This window comes from Leptidea sinapis, chromosome 13 (genome assembly GCF_905404315.1).
Source record: "Leptidea sinapis chromosome 13, ilLepSina1.1, whole genome shotgun sequence".
Classification (NCBI taxonomy): Eukaryota; Metazoa; Arthropoda; class Insecta; order Lepidoptera; family Pieridae; genus Leptidea; species Leptidea sinapis.
In genome coordinates, this window is record NC_066277.1 from 5,463,659 (window position 1) to 5,483,388 (window position 19,730).

General features: G+C 36.5%; 2 protein-coding genes across 7 annotated transcripts in view; one reads left to right on the plus strand and one right to left on the minus strand.

Moving 5' to 3' along the window:
• Window positions 1-16,936, plus strand: part of LOC126967435 (dynein heavy chain, cytoplasmic) — a 104,214-nt gene extending 87,278 nt beyond the window's left edge. For all 5 annotated transcript variants that reach the window (XM_050811893.1, XM_050811891.1, XM_050811895.1 and 2 more), the window contains 14 exons: window positions 818-992; window positions 2,987-3,104; window positions 3,587-3,800; window positions 4,012-4,084; window positions 4,690-4,811; window positions 5,425-5,610; window positions 5,997-6,125; window positions 6,793-6,901; window positions 7,723-7,820; window positions 8,199-8,327; window positions 8,409-8,606; window positions 10,827-10,937; window positions 11,430-11,590; window positions 16,368-16,936. In XM_050811893.1, coding sequence (XP_050667850.1) covers window positions 818-992; window positions 2,987-3,104; window positions 3,587-3,800; window positions 4,012-4,084; window positions 4,690-4,811; window positions 5,425-5,610; window positions 5,997-6,125; window positions 6,793-6,901; window positions 7,723-7,820; window positions 8,199-8,327; window positions 8,409-8,606; window positions 10,827-10,937; window positions 11,430-11,590; window positions 16,368-16,536 — 1,992 coding nt within the window. In that variant the 3' untranslated portion in view covers window positions 16,537-16,936. The remainder of the gene's footprint in view (window positions 1-817; window positions 993-2,986; window positions 3,105-3,586; window positions 3,801-4,011; window positions 4,085-4,689; window positions 4,812-5,424; window positions 5,611-5,996; window positions 6,126-6,792; window positions 6,902-7,722; window positions 7,821-8,198; window positions 8,328-8,408; window positions 8,607-10,826; window positions 10,938-11,429; window positions 11,591-16,367) is intronic.
• Window positions 16,930-19,730, minus strand: part of LOC126967438 (ADAM 17-like protease) — a 37,915-nt gene continuing 35,114 nt past the window's right edge. For both annotated transcript variants that reach the window (XM_050811900.1, XM_050811899.1), the window contains 2 exons: window positions 17,525-17,634; window positions 16,930-17,092 (listed from right to left, as the gene is read on the minus strand). In XM_050811900.1, the coding sequence (XP_050667857.1) occupies window positions 17,035-17,092; window positions 17,525-17,634 (168 nt within the window). In that variant the 3' untranslated portion in view covers window positions 16,930-17,034. The remainder of the gene's footprint in view (window positions 17,093-17,524; window positions 17,635-19,730) is intronic.

The following is a 19,730-nucleotide window of genomic DNA, read 5'->3' on the forward strand; positions in this document are numbered from 1 at the left end:
ATCATCCCCACCATCTGGATGTGTGGCTGTCCTCCACAGTGCGGTTTTCACGGAGCATTCTTCCTCGTACTACAAAGCTGTGGGAATGAGCTTACTTGCGCGGTGTTTCCGGGACGATACGACATGGGACAAAAAAAGCGCGTACACCTTCCTTTAAGGCCGCTCTTGTGATTCCTCTGGTGTTGCAAGAGAATGTGGGCGGCGGTGATCACTTAACACCAGGTGACCCGTACGCTCGTTTGTCCTTCTATTCCATAAAAAGAGTACACGAATGTTGCGACCTCTAGATTAGTGTACTTCATTTATTTTCGCGGCATCATGACGTACGGTAGTTTACTGTGGGGTCATGCTGCTGACATTAACACAGTCTTTGCTCTGCAAAAGAGAGCTGTTCGTGCTATATATCAGCTTGGTTATAGACAGTCTCTCAAAAAAAAATTTAAAGAAATAAATATTATGACTGTTCATTGTCAGTACATTATGAAAATTTAATATACGTTTACAAAAATCGTCACCTTTTTACTCTTAATAGTGATTTTTCATTATTATAACACTAGAAATAAGAGATTGCTTGTAACTAATTCTAGTAGGCTTCATAAGATACATATAGCTTTAAGGGTAAATGTATACACTTTTATAATAAGGTCCCAGCCACTGTTTAGGCATTATCTATAATTAAATTTAAATGTTTTATAAAGAAAATGGCTCTGTCGTAAATCCTATACAGCTGAATATCTAAGTGATGAAATGACATCAAAAAGAATTCTAATGGAATAAATTTTGAGAAAATAAATGCCTTTTATATTTAATATGACAGGCGTTCCGGCCGGACCGCGTGATAGCGGCCGCGACCCAGCTGGTGGCTGCCGTGCTGGGGCCCGGCTTCATGTCCCGCGCGGAGACCGAACTGGACCTGACCTCCATCACGGAGCGCGAGATCAACGCCACGACGCCCGCTCTGCTGTGCTCGGTGCCAGGCTACGACGCCAGCGGTGTGTTGTCTCTTCTGTTTCTGACCTCCGAGTACTTTGCGTCTGTTCTGGCACTCTTTGAGTGAAAGGCAGTGTCTTCTATGAAGAAGGCAGCAAGTATCTAGAATTTTTGACCAGTACTAGGTCCATGAAATTATGACTTCTGTTACAGTTTTAGTGTACCTGACACGTCGTTAAGCGGTGGTCAACGAAACTTCAGGGCGAAGGCATGATTTTAGCCTAGGGTTTTTAATAGGTTTGAAATAATGTAGTATTTCGGTTTAAAGAACTTTATTTCTCATTAAGACAGTCGTCACTTACATGAGAACATAAAATCAGTGAATAAGAGGCGAATTTGCTCTGCATTATTTTGTAAAGTTGACCTTGAGATTCGCCTCTGGTTTGCGCGTTAACCATTCAAATCTGCATTTGTCATATCATCACAGCTCGTCGAAAAGATATCCCTTTGTCTAAGTTCCACCTTGAATCCGAATCAGAGATGAGAAATACAAAGCAAAGTAAGCTTCGAAAGTACTGGTTCACATGCTTGAGTATTGTGTATGTCGGCGTTACTCCAGGGTTTCCTTGAATTGTCCATCATGAAGAAATACAACACTAAGAATTTCTCGGTTTATTGAAGCACAACTGCTAGTATAGATATGAATAGTCTTTACATAAAACAACCGCTTTTATAGCTTCCGTACAATAGATGAAATAGTAGATACAACTTCTTTTAAAACACAAATAAAATTAGGTATTGTAAAATAATTCCTAAATACAGTTCAATAAATGTTTTAGTGAATTTATATATATATCTTATACCTTTAAACGAACAATTCTTGTATATATGTATATAATCTGAATCTCGGAAACGGCTCCAACGATTTTAATGAAATTTAGTATACAGGTAGTTTCGGGGGCGATAAATCGATCTAGCTAGGTTTCAATTTTAAAAAATGTAGTTTTATCCGTGTTTTAATGAGAAACAGCTGCAATAACATTAGAATACAAAGGTAAATTTAGCCAATATATATGTATACAAGACTATAATAGCTCAGATGGGACATTGGGTGATCTGGAAAGCAGAAGAAGCCCCGGTTCGAATCCAGATGTCCTATTAGTTTATTTCGTTCAAATATTGTACATTCTTAAAAATCCGAGCAAGGCTCGGTCGACCAGATATTATATTTATATTTCAAACATTACGAAATAAGAAGATGGCACTGCAAGCAAGTTTCGAAATACAATTAAGAAAGCTTTATTGCATAAAATAATAAAGATTGATACAGAATAACGATATTAATTCTAATAAAAATTAATTTGAACATTCAATTAAGTATTTTAACAATAAATGAAACATCAAGCATCTTCAAACAGTCAAAACAGTGTCTATTAAATTAGTTAGACCTTAATAAATAACAGTTTTATGTTTACAAATAGCTATTTGTATTTAAATCTTATATATTTCAGATATATCTATAATAATATATTCATTTTAACGATAAACTAAAACATAAATATCAATAGTTGCAAACAATTGACGGTAGGTGGCGATTTGCGCCCATATGTACATTCTCGCGCTATGTAGGTTGTAAGTACCGGTTGGAATCGTAAGTATTGTTCAGAAGAAAATAGATTTCTGTTAAAAAAATATACATTAACTGAATAAACTAGCGAAAATATCGAATCTGTAGTTTTAGATCATTTTGAATCAAGATTTTATGTAATCCATCTAGTCGATCTTTATCTTAATGAATCTTAATTTAAAAAAATCAAGTAGTATAGAACACGCTCATGTATCTCTGAAATGTTATGTTTGTATTATTACATTCATACAAATATTAATATTTTAAGCTAACCCATATATAAAGGAGGACGTTTTGGTGTTTTTACACCAAAAAATCACTTATATTGTAAAAAAGTACCTCATGTTACTTTTATGTAATGTAATATTATGAAGATCTTCACCAAAACTGATAAACAATAAAGATTAAAACATAATGTGTTGTATGTAGGTCGGGTGGATGATATGGCGACAGAGTTAAACAAGCCACTGTCGAGCATCGCCATAGGGTCCGCTGAGGGATTCAACCAAGCGGAGCGCGCTATCAACTCGGCGTGTAAATCTGGAAGGTATGTTAGTGTGTAGAGTATTGAAAATTATAAATAATATATTGAATAAATTAAATTAGATAATATTTCTGAATTGTAATTATAAAATTCTAAAAAATAAAGAATGCCTAAATTAAATTAAATTATTTATTTTGCTTTGAAATAGGGTATGTCCAGATCTTAAATATTTCAATGTGTCCTCTATCATAATATCTATAAATTAAAAGAATGCAAAAATTTAACACTTACTTTATTTGAATATTTTTTTAACTCCAATATTTTTCCAGGTTATGTTTATTTTTCTGGCTAGTTTGTAGGGGTGAATTGTGTTCTTGATTTTCTTGATTTGTATTCCAAGTTATATAGAGTTCTGGACGTATTCATTGGGTGTGTTGTTTTTTGTTGACATGTGGTTTATTGAAATATTCATTAAAACTATAAAAATATTTTGAACCAGCCATTCGAAGAGTCTCGGTAATATAGAAGTTGTATGTTGACGATAGATGGGTGATGCTCAAGAACGTGCACCTGGCGCCCGTGTGGCTGGTGCAGCTGGAGAAGAAGCTCCACTCGCTGCAGCCGCACCCCAACTTCCGGCTGTTCCTCACGACGGAGATCAGCCCCAAGCTGCCTGGCAACCTGCTGCGGGCCGCTCGCGTCATCGTGTTCGAGCCGCCGCCCGGCATCCGCGCCAACCTGCTGCGGACCTTCGCCACGGTCGGTATACCTATTGGTGCAATCAAACTATTACGTTTTATATAGAACTTGCAGGTATTGAAATCCTAAGTAATATTAAAAATGTGAGTTTTTTGCTCTTTAATGACATGGTTCATCCATACAAAGTATACTCATGTCATTGACCGGCCAAGTTAAAGGTGTCTATGAATGATGTGTAAACATGTATAGTGAGTGCGTTGTTACCGTACAGGTCCCGGCGGCTCGCATGATGAAGCCGCCGTCTGAACGAGCCCGTCTGTACTTCCTGCTGGCCTGGTTCCACGGTGAGTCAATATTACTAGTGCATAACAAGATTAAATATGGTAAGACAAATTCGATAATATACATCGCGATAGAAAAATATTATACGAGAATGGAGAATATTATAATATTACACGTAATTCAGGGTATTTAAATAAATATTAGAAATAGCCAGCCGACGCAGACAACGCAAAACAACAACGGTTTTTACCGTTGTGCGTTGGCGGACAAATTAGCTTAGACCATGGCGTCGCTTTTCAAATATTTAACATTTTCCAGAATTTTTGCATTTGGCTCTTATTCACATATATGCATATGTTAATAAGAGCCCCTAAATAAGTACCCCTTTCTTGAAAACATCTGATATTTGTGCAATAATTAGGATTTTATATTGTATATATCTTTTTGGAGAGGGAGAAAATACATTTAGGTATTGAAGACCCCGAAACGGGGCCCATATGTCAGGCTCGGATGTAAAAACCCCCTACCGGCTCAAAACCTCTGTGCTGTGAGCCCTAAAGGCTTTTACACCGTATTATCTGCTATCACAGTGGTGTAGGCTATTGTAGCTTTTTGACGTGGGAATTAAATACACAAAAGTGAGGTGGCGCTGTGGTTCTGGTTGCAGGCATCGTCCAGGAGCGGCTGCGCTACGTGCCGCTGGGCTGGGCCAAGTACTACGAGTTCAACGAGTCCGACCTGCGCGTGGCGTGTGACACGCTCGACACCTGGATCGACTCCACCGCCATGGTACGTGACCGCCGCACCTATATCACTAATATAGCGCGCACTACGAATTTTATTCGTTGCGATATTTAAAATGCTATATAAAATTGCAAATGACAATAATTCCTACGCGCGTTAGGTAGAAAATATTTCTAAAAATTCGCATCTACAATTTTAAATCGCAAACGATTTGTTTTCATAGTTTCCTAATTTATGTGTATGTTTTATTCAGAGACTAACGATTTTTATTCGCCACGATATTTAATCGTTTTGCGAACTTAGCTTTACGTTTAATGGTCGCCATTTTGGCGCTGAAAAGCGGTTAGTATAGTTAATAATTTAAGTTAATAGTTTAAGCTTTAAACATACTTATGTTTGACTCGTATCGTAAGTGACGGTTTTTATATTATCACTTATTCAGTGTATATGTAGTACGAAGTAACTTCAGTATGTACAGATAAACGTTTTAAGACCTTGTTATAAATATATTTCTTGGTCGGTTTTGTTTTTCTTAACTTAAGTGTTTGCAGTTCGGATGTAGTAGTCCCTTTTTATTTTCGACTAAACAAAATGTTTTTTTATTGCAAGAATTCCTAAAATATCCAAATATACTAATTTTAATACTGTTTGTTCCCAGGGTCGTACTAACCTGCCCCCAGAGAAGGTCCCGTGGGATGCCATCGTGAGGCTGCTGTCTCAATGTATCTACGGCGGCAAGATCGACAATCTGTTCGACCAGAGGCTGCTGCACTCGTTCCTCACCAAGCTGTTCACACCCAAGTCCTTCGAGGCCGATTTTGCGCTGGTCGCCAATGTTGACGGGGTACATTATACTTATATAAAATAAGGGTAGAAGTGCACCAATGCCCTATGTTTTCAGTAAGAGTATTCTATGACGGAACTTAGAAACGGACCTTCTTATCTGCAGTATTACTTTTTCAACTGTATTTATTCTATTAAACTATAAATAGCAACTGAACACGTGCAACAATTCACTAATATTTTTACCACAAATCAACGTTGACTGTGCCCTGGGTTCAAGTCCTTTGTAAGCCCAGCGCTTGTTGGTCAATTACACACCCAACCTTTGAATATCTCGTTGGCCAGTTGTAAGGGCATATTAATAATAGTTTTATCTTTTTAATCAAAATTGGTAATATGTATAACCGGAATGTCGTAATAATATACATTTGAACGGGTGCTGTGCAGGCTAGCGGCAACCAGCGCCACATCACGATGCCGGACGGCAACCGACGCGACCAGTTCCTCAAGTGGATCGAGGAGCTGTCTGACAGACAGACGCCTTCGTGGCTCGGCCTGCCCAACAACGCGGAAAAGGTAACCGTCACCATCACTCTGACAAACATACCCATATATGTTGTAGGTACTTGAAGGGAGCACAAACAATACAGCGATACGATATAAAGCAGTTTCAGTTAGATTGTGAATAATAAGCAAATTTTAATGTAATCGACATTAATAAAATTTTAATTAAAGACGAATCTGAGTGATTGACGTCTAAGCTCAGTTTATCATTACCAAGCTTGAGATTCTGGTTGTATATTATAAGAGGTGGAGCTTCTTTGAGCGGTGTTTTCGAAACGATCCGACAGGGATACAATACACCTTTCCTTAAGACCGGCGTAGCTCCTGTGATTCCTCTGGTGTTGCAAGAGAATGTGAACGGCGATGATCACTTAACACCAGGTGACCCGTAGGCTCCTTAATCCTACTTTTCTATAAAAAAAAATAAGTCTTTATTGATATCTGAGGCATATGACGACGTACAGTTTTGTGCATAATTAAAAAAATAATAATTATTATGCGATAATTTACGGTTTTATTTATTAAATATTTCTACCACTTCGATTTACTCCAATCAGAAAATACACATGTTTGTTGTCAAGTGGCTTACTGATTTATGACCTATAGAAATGTACTAAACTACTAATACTAAACAAACTTATATTACAATAAAAACTTTAATTCGTTAAAAATCTTGTAGGTGTTGCTGACAACTCAAGGTAGTGACCTGGTCTCCAAGTTGCTGAAGATGCAACAGTTAGAAGATGAGGAGGAGCTGGCGTACAACGCGGCCAATCAAGACGACCCACGTATGAGTCTCAATTATAATATATTAAAATATAGCCAGAAATTAATATAGAATAAATATCGCCAAGATAATTTAATATTTGTATTTGTCGCGGTCAAGCGTACCAAAAATAATGTTTAAAAAAAAGTTGTAAAGTTTTTAAGGTAGATAAGGAACATAGTTATCGCGATTGTACGTCACATAATGCGTGACTAGTTTTTGTTGCTAGCTGGAAATCTACACACCTATATCACACCAAGTATTGTAACTAACTCTCCTACTCTCTAATAAAAGGCAATTGTTTTTATTATTACTTTTCAAATTGATGATTTGTCAAAAATATAAATGTAATTCTGTTTCTAAGGCTTACTTAGACTAAAACCATATTCAATCAATGACTTGTACCTTATAATAATACATAACAATGTTTGTCTACCCTGTACTGAATATATTTTGTTTAAAAATTTTGCAATAGGCCTAAGTACCCACAACAATATCTAAAATCATGGATAATTTTCACTAATCACTAGGATCTACCTACATTGGATTTTTGCATAACTTAATTTATTATAGAATAAGTTGGAATAATCTTTTTAAAAGCAATCTATTAGTACCTATAAAACACCATTTTACACAATAACAACTTAAAATTCATCCCTCCGACCTGATAGTTATTTGCGTTAAGTAGAATAGTAATTTGTAAAAATTTGATATTGAAAGTGTGATTTATTTTGGTGATTACACACTGTTTTTGGGCTTTTACAGTATATAGTGCGTTATATTTTTTTTACGTATTCGTACAAAAGATGTATTTTTTTTTAACTTTAAACAAAATAATTATAGATTCAATAGTAGTGGAGGGAGACGGACGGCCGGCGTGGATGAAGACCTTGCACCACACCGCCACGGCTTGGCTGCACGTGCTGCCCAAGGAGCTGCCGGTCTGTATACACTGCATATAAAATATTATGGAGATAGAACGTAATATCCTTTTGAGCAATAGAACGAAATATTCCCAGAGCAGGCAATTGTATTTCTAACGTGTTGCTAACTTTATTTATTTGGAAGTAATGGTTCAGTTAAGTTTGTAAATTTAAGTGACATGTTCACCTGATGGGAAGTGATGCGGCTAGCCCTTAACAAGGTCGCGGGCGGGCCGTATCGTTGCGATTTAGCTCGGTTTCAGTAGCCGTAACTAGCGATGTTATCGTTCAAATCAAAAAGATTTTATTTGGCGAAATTAATGACGCCGCTCTGGTACCCGTCAAGCCGGTATTATGTGCCCCGGAGTATCTCTGATCTAAATGTGTGGTGTCCAGACCCTGCGGCGCACCGTGGACAACATCAAGGACCCGCTGTACCGCTTCTTCGAGCGCGAGGTGGCGGCCGGCGCCGACCTGCTGCGGCGCGTGCTGCACGACCTAAGGAACGTGACCGCCATCTGCGAGGTACACTCGACAGGCAATGATACAAAGTTTGTATTACAAGTACGCTCGGCGCGAGAGAGTAATAGTGAATGTCGGCGGCAGGGCTCCATGAAGCAGACGAACGCGACGCGCGCCATGGTGGGGTCGCTGGTGCGCGGCATGCTGCCGCCGGCGTGGCGCCGCTACCCGGTGGCGCGCGGCTGCACGGTGCAGGCCTGGGTCGACGACTTCGGCGCGCGCGTGCGGCAGCTGGCGCACGTGTCGCGGGCCAGCGCCGACCGCGGCGCGCAGAGGCTGCAGGTACTACTGGCCCGATACAACACTGCCGCGTGCCCTTGAGACATCTCAAGTCTCGGTAGGTAGTCCAGTTATTTCACTCGGTGCGGCGTATGAAGGAACTTCGTCTCAAAGTTGGTCATTATTTTCTTTTAATTTCGATTTTTTTATTAAATATATGTTATCATTTCACACAAATTGTCTAACCCTTGTGTAAGATGATCGGGTGTGGCATAAAGCGCTTATAGCGAAACTATATTTGATGGCCTATATATAGGATGGCCTATATTTATTGCGACTTCTTCTCATTAGCTCAACTTTACCAAGTAGCGGTAGATTCAATAAGAAAAACTATTTTTTTGACATTCGTAAGTGTCATTTCCTTGACCTACATGAATAAAGTGATAAAATTTTGATTTGACTTGATTATGAGCTTCCCGAAAGGTTGGGCAAATGGTTCACTAGCTTTTTGGCCGATCGAAGCAATTAAAGTTGTTATTAACGATGCGTGCTCCGACTTAAAACCAATAAACGCTGTTGTCCCGCAATGATGCTGCGTACTATACAGCAGCACAGACTTATACTTCCTACACCGGCCGTGCCCCAACATGTTCCGGGATAGCGTCGACGAGAACCAGAACAAACTTGTGTCTTAAATCGAGAAGAGACAGAATTACTTTGCAAAGTCAACCAGAGTTGACAATTAATTAATTTATTTATTAAGAACAATCAACAGGTTACAACTAATCATTATTAAACTAAACAAAATGAGGTACTTACAAATTATTGTTAAGTTGTAGACCCACTTAGAGATTGCCACAGCTTGCAAAAGAGATACTAGTTAGAAGCAGAAGAAAAAAAGAGGGACAAGATATTATAAGATCCAACAAGCTGTAACAGTCAACTAGCTAGTTCTAGTACAATGAACAGATTACACACAATTAGATGTAATTTAAAAAATAAAATAAAAAATCCTGATAATAAAATTTTCAAAATCTAGTACAATGAACAAATAACAAACAATAAGAGTGAAGTTAAAAATAAAATCAAAAAACCTAATAATAAAATTTACAAAAACCCAAATACAAATAAATTGAAATAATATAAAATACACAAAAGATACTAAACTATTTCGTCACTATATTGTGATAGAAAGTGGTCCGTTAGCTTCTTTTTAAATTTAGGAAAACCATCACCTACTAAACAATGTCGAAGCTTTATTTATACTATTATATAAACTTAACATCCTATTGATAGGTGCTGAGAACCCTGGGTTTGTTTTGAGACGCCAGCTTTGAAAGTCATATAGTTTTTTACACGACTATACGGCCGTGGAATTATCACAGATATTTATAAAGTAAGTCAGACGCATCTAAGGCTTTATTGAAAAGTCTATGTAAAAAACATAGGTCTAATAGTTTTCTACGATCCGACAGAGTTAATAAGTTATAGTGTCGGAGTCTGGAATAGTAGCTAGAATTTATATTACATAACTTATCGCCAAAACTTACATGGTGTAGAAAGCGCTTTTGGATTCGTTCAATTCTCATAGAATGTGCATTACAGCGAGGATTCCAGGCAACTGAAGCATACTCACGAATACTCCTGGTAAGAGCGTTAAACAACAATAATTTTGTGTTAGAATTCCGAAAGCCTTTGGAGCTACGCTTAATCAACCCAGTGATTTTTGATGCTTTCTTACATATATTATCAATATGAGCAATAAAGATCTATAACCATATCTAGGTCTCTTAATATAATTTATTTTAATTTATTAATTTATGGCGTAAAGCAAAACTTCTGAATTGACAAAACAATTTACTATGTCATTGATAAATATGTTAAAAAGCACCGGACCAAGAATGGATCCCTGGGGCACTCCAGAGAGTGCTGTATAAGAAATAGAAGATTCGAAACCACACAAAACGACTGTCATATGTCTGTCTCTTAGGTAAGAGGCAAACCAGTTAACAATATTTTCGACGAAACCGTAATAGCTTTAGCTTGTCAATAAGAATGTTGTGGTTGACTAGGTCGAACCGTTTAGAGAAATCCGTATAAAGTCCATCTACTTGTATATTTCTATCAACTTCAGATTATAAATTTTCTTTTATTCTTTTTAAAATTTATTTTATTCTTAGGGAGCGGAACCAAGCGATATTTAAAGATTCTGTTTTATTTGATAATATGTGGATTCATACTTTATTGGACGTTAAAGATGATAACAAGTGGAACAAATTTCAGAACGTGCCCGTGTGGCTTGGCGGCCTGCTCAACCCGGAGGCGTACATCACAGCCACGCGGCAGTGCGTGGCGCAGGCCAACTCCTGGTCCTTGGAGGAGCTCAACCTGCAAGTGAGTTGTACTTCTGATGTGTGTCAATATCGGATGACATCTTGCTGCAACATACCGTTTCGGCTTTTTTCATAACATTTCATGATATTCCATCCTTGAGCTTCTCACTTCGATGCAATCGGATTCGTACCACGTTATGCTATGTGCTTGTTTATTTATTGTTTGTTAGATGCATTAAAACTAGGACGAACGTTACGAAGATCTTATTACGTCGACTATTTAAAGCTCATAATTCAAGATATATGCGTGTCATTTTATATCTACCCTGCCCTGCTCTGCCCATTACAATGCAGTGCCGCTCAGGATTCTTGAAAAACCCAAAAATTCTGAGCGGCACTACAATTGCGCTCGTCACCTTGAGACATGAGATGGATTTTCCGCGTATGGTGGATACGCGTGCACATGATGACTCTTCGGCCCTTATCGTATAATACCTCCACGTGCTATATGATATCATATCATACTATTGTTGTTATAAATGGTTGATGTCAGGTGCGGATCCCGGAGGCGGGCGAGAGCTCAGACGCGCACGACGAGTGGTCGTTCACCGTGACAGGGCTGAAGCTGCAAGGCGCCGCCGTCAAGGGCAACCGTCTGCTGCTTTCCAACGCGATTCTCACGGAGCTGCCACACACCGTGCTCACCTGGATACGGTTAGTTTACTGTCACCACTCACCAAGCACTCGGTACTGCTTTCCATGTCGGTTATCAACAAACTACGCCCATTAATAAAAAAAAATGTTCCTTCGAAGCTATAAACCTTGAATGTTGAATGAAATTAAATAGAATCAAATCACTTGATCGATCGAAAAGAATCTCTAACACTTAAGCAATACAACCAATTTCTATAGTTTCCAGCATTAAATAATTGAGGCTCCCGTGTAAATTTGAAATTCTTTGCTTTGTTAACAGTTTGAACGAATCTGTTTGATTGATTGTAGACAATACCGATGAGTTAGAGAGAGAAGAACACTGACAAGATTAAAATAATGTTTTTTGTTTTCAAAATGGTAACATTTTATACAATAGAGGCATTATTAGTTTTCGGAGCTAAACGATTTCGGGAAATAAACGATTAAGAATAAAGACTTTATCGAAAGTTCGATAGTCTTAAAACACGTTTATCTTTCGATAAGTGTTTTATTATGAATAAGGCGGTAGATAGATGTCTTCTTTTATTTGTTTCTTAGAAGTATAGTTTAATCACGCCATCCTTTTAACATAAATTCAATAGTTATTTTGTGGAGTACATATTGAATATATAACATAGTAAGTGTTTTGTAAGTGGGTTGTTTTATTGGGGCGGGTCGTTTCTTCCTTAAAACATAGTCGAGGGAGGCAGTGTCTGGTTTACGTGTGACTCTGGAAAACGGGCGCTATTTATGGTGGCTGGATGACTCAGTTATCGGAAAGTCTACTTCGTGTTTTAAAAGCAAAGTTATTTAATATATTTTTATTTAAATGTATATTAAATAACTTTGCTTTTTCAAGTTTCTCTCTGTGTTGTTGGGTCAGAGCCCAGTTTTCGCAGCGATAAGTTATGCATGGTAGGATGCACGTGTCGTAGTTCTTTGTTTTGATTTTTATTTTATTTTATTATTATTATATTCGGAAAACTTACAGCTAGGTTATTAACAAGTAGGTAAGTATATAATTAAGTACTGAAGGCTTATTACAAATTTTCACTTATAGTTATAGAAATAAGATTAAAAATTAAAACAAAGGAATTAAATTAAAGAGGTCAGGAAAGTAACACTAAAAATAAATTAGGTTAATCACACGTATGTTATTAAATAATTGATTATAATTAAAGAAAGGTACTGCTTCGCTTGGTTATTTATGCACGTTTAAAATATTTATCATTTAAAAGTTTCTTAAGGCCATGTATTGGCGTATTAAAAAAGTCGACATCTATTTCATTAGAAAGGTTGTTATAACATCTGCATGCTCGTAACATAAAATTATTTATTCTATAGTTGCATTTAACGTTAGGGACATGCAGAAGACTGGGCCTTCTAAGGGTGACACCAGAAGCCTTAAGTCCAATCTGACCCAATAGTTCCGGACTATCAACCGTGCCATTTGCTATACTGATCAAATATGCTAGATCTGCGATACGTCTGCGTTCGTATAGTGGTAATATATGGAATTTATTACAACGGTATATGTATCCGGATAAATAAGTCTTACTGCGAAACTGAATATACTTTAAGAATCGCTTTTGGATGCCTTCAATATGATTTACGTAGAGATTGTTACTAGGATTCCATACCTGCGAGGCCTATTCTAAAAGACTTCGAACATATGCACAGGTCTTATGCATTATGCTTAGGTCTTTGCTTTTAAAAATCTCCTTTAATTCCCAGTACTTTCTCCATCCACATGCTACTCTTTTTTCCTTGGTCATTTGATTAGAAGAAGAAATTATTTGTCCAAGATAAACATATTGACATACTCGGTTAGTATCTCGTCACATTTGATTTCTATCTGTTCTGAGGTGGTCATCAATTTTGTCTTTTCTAGGTTCATAGGACATTTGGCTCTCTTGCGCAAGCTGTTGTATCATAGTTTCGAGTTTTCGGGGATCTTCTTCTAACAAAACAATATCATCAACAAACCTGTGATTATTAAGCCGTCTACCATACTCAACCAAACTCATCCCAATCTAATTTTCGAAAGATGCTTTCGAGTACCGCATCAAATAGCTTTGGGGACAAAGGATCTCCCTGTCTGTCTCCTCTGTTTATTGGAAAAGGACTTCCTACTGATTCTAAATTTATGCAACTCTTCTTTTGTTATAGATGTTTCTTATAATGTTGATTTACAATTTGCTGATACCCTGTTCCTCCTGACTTGACCAAATAAATTTATGAATGAGGCTGTCAAAAGCTTTGCATTAATCAATGAATGCAAGATAAATGGGTTTTTGGTATTTATTATATTTCTGTAGTAGTTGTTTTACTGTATGGATATGATCGATAGTGCTAAAGTTTTTCCTAAATCCGGCTTGCTCAATTGGTTGGTTTTCATCAAATTTTTTAGAAATTCTCTCCAATATAACTTTAGCAAAACTTCGTAGACGTTTGACAGCAGACTAATTGGCCTATAGTTGCATATCTCATCTTTCGCTTCTTTCTTGTGAATAAGAATAATATATGAACTTCCCCATTGACTTGGTATAAACCCTGAATAGAGGATTTCGTTGAATATTTTTGTTAACACTGAGCTTATTTCATTGATGGTGCCTCTCATCAAATAAGGATCATGGGTTCCCATTCTGTCCTGTTTTGCTTTTCTTTTGCTGATATTTTACTTAACTTTTCCAGTTTAGTAGTATCACTATTAGAGTAAAGGGTTTTGTAGAAATCTGTTGCTAGTTTTTGGATTTCTTTTCGCCTTTTTGTGTTAGTGTGCTTACACTTTAGTTTGGCAATCCACTCTTTACCTTGTTCGCGTAATCCTTTCAGAGCTTTTTTGACACCTCCTGTATTTTGAATATATCTTTCTAAAGTTTGTAGTCGTTTTTTTTCCTATCCTTCTTCATATTTTCTTTTATTTGTTTATTAAGTTTTGCTAATAATCTATGATTTTCTTTTCTGCCTTGTCCAGATATTATTGTTATTATTATTTTCTTCTTTCCAATAGATTCAATGTTGTTTCGGATAGTCGATTTGGTTGTATTTTTCAATTACATTTGTCTTAGAGCTTGCAATTACTTTTAGGATTTTTATAGAGGAAGAATAAATTTATTTAAAATCGTACTTCTTAGATAACAACTGCTTTTTAATTATATGTTTTCTTGACATTTATGTTGGGCATTCGCGTAGGCATCTGCGTGTAGGGATGGCGATCTTAAATCGATTAATCGAAGAATCGATTCCTCTGACCAAATAATTCTTTTTTTATTTCGATATGTCGTACTGAAACGATTCAGTGAATCGATATTTTACCCTTGAAAATCGACTTTCGATTTTTTATGTTTTGATAAACAATCATTTGTTAGCTGCTGCGACAATTTTAGATTCCAGATTTTAAAAAATTCATTTTGCTGACCAAGTAGCCTGTTCTCGAGCAATAAATATAATAAATACTTCAATTTTAGATATTTAATCACAGCAACAACTTCCACAAAATAATAGTGAAGAATTCGACGCAATAGCCCTTCTATTGCGTTTTAATTATTTAGAAAAAGGAATTTGGGATTTTCATAAGTTGCTTTTCAAAAAGCAACTCTCTACATGTAATACACTTGCACTGGAAAGTCAAGGCTTAAACGAAGAGTTTAAACACAATTTATCACACATGTTCCGTGATGTATATGAGTATCGTAGGATCATGTTCCCTGTGAGCGCCCTTTTTTCAATTGCCGGCAACATCGCAAGTGATGAGCGGAACCGCTTGGATCCCAGTAGACTTGATACATTGTTGTTTTTAAAAAGCTTAGATATGAAGCATTAGGAATTATAAGCTATGTTATCTACTCTCTTAACTTTTTAATGTAACAAATACATTTAGAAAATTGTGCACGACAATCATAAATTGCTTAAATTTTGTAAAGTTATATATTGAATATTAAAGCATTTGAATCGAGTGGACGTGGACGGTGCGCGGCTCAAGCGATAGGTAGTTGAGTGACCGGTTTGAAGAAGAATCGCGGGGGGCATTCAAGAGATCGACCACGGAGGACGGACGTATCGTGTTGAATCGCTGATCGCGCTGCTCATAGTCCACAGCCTCGTCGTACAAATTATAGAAGCAAATTGAAGTTTCATTTACAGACCACTATTATTAGCATAGCAAAAGAAGGAACAAAAATAAATGTCTTCTTTTATATCTGATCTGATATTTTAATATGGTAATAAAAATAATTGTAATTATCGAATTCCCTGAACTAAAAAAATCCTAATTTTACTGATAACACATCCCAGAGATTGTTTATTATGGTATCATTCTTGTTTTTCATAAAATGGATTTATATATTTACATTGTCAATACAAATTGGAAAAAAATCGAATTTTTAGACTTCGATTTTTTTATGAATCGTTTTATCAGATTACGATTTGAATCGATTTAAAAATCGATCTTTTCGAGAAATCGAGATTTTTGGAAAGAATCGCCATCCCTAGCTACGTGCCATGCGGTGATTGGTATTGAAGTTAAAGCTTTTTATCACGCTGGTGTCTATAAAGAATTTATTTTTATTTGTTTAATGCCTACGTAATCGTAGGCAACACCAAATCGCCCAAATGACAGTTGCCGGGAGTGATATTGACACTTGACAATGACGTGCAAACTGACAAGAATGTTGATTTAAGAATGACAATGAGTTTCGGGCCACTCAACATTTGTAATTTTTGACGTTAATGTCATTTCCTTGACCTTATTGAATAAAATGATTTTAATTAGAATTGTTTTATTTATTGTGTGCAGCGGGCGCGAGGCGGAGACAGGTGGGCAGGCGCTGACCCTGCCCGTGTACCTCACGAGCACGCGCTCCGAGCTGCTGTTCACGGTGCGGCTGAGTGTGGCGCCCGGCCAGGAGCCGCACGCCTTCTACGAGCGGGGCGTGGCGCTGCTCACCTCCACCGCGCTCAACTAACTACTGCTTTATTCATGTAGGCGTTCATTGCGGAAATCCATAATTATCCAAATGTTTTGGGTTTTCTTTAGTGTTAAATTCCGCCAATATTTGTCTTTAACCAATTCGTCACATGTTTGGTGCCACTGTTTGGCGAGTCAACATGTCCTGAGGATGCTTCGTGTAGAGGCGAAACACGTGTCGAATTATTTAAAGACAAATATTGGCGGAATTAACACTAAAGAAAACTCAAAAAATTAGGATAACTACTGCTTGCTTTAGTAGTCATTATATTGTTGATTTGTATTATCAGGTATCTTTTAAAAATAAGATTAATTTATGAATATACTGCACCCAGTAATTGTAAACACTCTACTGGTTAGAGCTATTATAGATTTGAAAAAATAAACTATAAAATATATTGGTTTTTTTATTTATTTCACCCTACACACACTTTGGTTATACTTATTCTATTACAAATTAACAGAAACGGTAACTTAAAATAAATACTGTCTGATGTTATAGCTGACTGCTTCCTTGTATCACTGTTTTTATGCTTGGCTTTTGCTTTGGTAATCTGAAAAAAGGGATTCATTATTAAAAAAAAAATTATATAACTCGATGTGCACAATGCGCTAACAATCAACTGAAACCATTGAGATTATTATAATTCTGTAATTTCAAACTAGAAGACTATTCAAAATCGTCTAGAACCTGATCCACGACTGACACTGTCAATTAGTGTTAGCCTGTATATCTGCCAATAACAACGTCACAAGATATTGAAATGATGTTGGAGAAATTTTTAAATCTTTGTAAATATTGTTTATAATAGTATGTATTCAATATCAGTACCAATCTCCTTACTACGATTTGGTCTAACATTTTTTTAAACACACAAGTAATATTAACATTAAGCCGGGTAAAATACAGCATAAGTATTTTATCTAACATGCTCTTTAAGTATGTGAACCAAGTATTTTTTATTAGAATAACTGATGGGACGCACCTAGTGTGTATGATCTTCCTGGGCGAGGAGGGGTGTACCAGGTCGTGGTGTCGCTCCCACTCGGCGTACTTCTGGTGCAGGCGCTGCCGACGACGATCCACGTAACTTATCTGCACAACAATGAAGCCAATAAAAAATATTTAAATATTTTCTTTAAAGACCATAATCACCTCGTGAAATTATATACATGAAAATATAGTACATTGACGAACAATAAACAACTAGAATCAGAATCACGTCTATCAAGCAGAGTTTTCTTTCAGTTGTGTTTCGACCGAGCTTTGAATACAACTCCATGCAATAACAAAGTGTTCAGTGACAAACTGTCCAAATAACAGCTTATCTAACCTAACAAGGATAGTGTCGTATTTTAGGTAAGTGCCCCTTTAAACTAATAAAATGTTGTAACTAACTTGCTGTTTTAGTGAGTGTGCTTAAATAATTAGATTTCAATTGCTAAAACAAAAATGTTCTTGCTTCGTGTTCGCGTCCGTCTAGCGCGTAACAATAGACTTTGAGCATTACTGCCACAAGATAAGGTGTTAATTTGAATGAATCTGTATAAAATAATGTATACGTATATACAACGTCCCTCGGACATTTTATGATGACCTCTTAATAGGTGATGAGGAGTCTAATAGTTTATTGTACATGAATGAACTCGGTACTATTGCTATACTGTAGACAGACTTAATATTATACATAATAATTATGTATACTCTATATAGTAATATATATGGACTTTAAGTCCTTGTAACAATAATTATTATTGTTATGAGGATAAAAGCTCTTTTCTATTGCATAAAACATTTATTGCTATAGTGTCTGTTGCTTTACATATTATTAATAAACAATATTTTTGTGTATTAAAAAATAATAAGCTCATTAAAACTGATCTCCATTAGCCTTAAATATATAGCCTTACTGAAATTTAAGTATGTTATAGGTATGTATAGGCGATATAATAAAAATCTTCAAATTAATTAACCTAAAAAATACAAAAGACCTATGGGGCCATTCGACTAATATTGTAAAATACATTCTTGACATTATAGCACCTGAATTAGCAATAATATTTAATGAATGAGATAGATAGATGAGGGGTGTTCTCTAACCTCATGAAATACAGCAAAGTTATACCTTTGTTTAAATCGGGCAGTTCTTTTCACCATACTAATTTCAGACCTATTTCAGTGCTGCCTGTTTTTAGTAAAATTTTTGGAAAACTTTTGCTTCAACAGCTACAAATGCATTTTTGCAAATTAATGAACAAAATTCAGTTTGGTTTCACTAGGGGCTTATCAACAATTAATGCGGGTACTAGACTCATTGAGCAAATCTTTGACGCCTGGGAAAAGACACAGGATGCATTGGGCATTTTTTGTGATTTGTCCAAAGCATTTGACTGCGTCCACCATGACACATTACTCCCAAAACTAAAACATTATGGAGTGAAAAATAGAGCCCTAAATCTGTTAAAATCATATTTAAGCGAAAGAATTCCGATAGTCGATGTAAATGGCAAACGGTCTTCGGGTAAACCTGTGGGAATAGGTGTTCCACAGGGTTCTATTCTCGGTTCTTTCTTGTTTCTTATATATATTAACGATCTACCGTTTATGGTAGATGATAGCCATGAGATTGTGTTGTTTGCTGATGATACTTCACTTATTTTGAAAGTGAAGCGACGTGCGGATATTGATGACGAGGTAATCAATGCACTCTCAAAGATAGTGCGTTGGTTTGAGACGAATAATCTGCACTTAAACAGTAAAAAAACAAAGTGTTTACGGTTCATTACACCAAACACAGCGGAGGTACAAACCAACGTACTTATAAATGACCAGAGATTGGAACTTGTGGAGACTACGGTCTTCTTGGGTTATCACTTTAGATAAACCTTCAGTGGGGTCCACATATTGCCCATCTAGCAGATAGACTCAGCTCTGCGGCATATGCAGTTAGTAAGATTAGAGAGAGTACAGGAATGTTGCGACCGCTAGATTAGTGTACTTTAGTTATTTTCACAGCATCATGACGTACGGTATATTAGTATGGGGTCATGCTGCTGACATTGATATAGTGTTTGCTCTGCAAAAGAGCTGCTATATATCAGCTTGGTTATAGACAGCCTCTCAAAGAAAAATTTAAAGAAATAAATATTATGACTGTTCATTGTCAGTACATTTATGAAAATTTATTATAT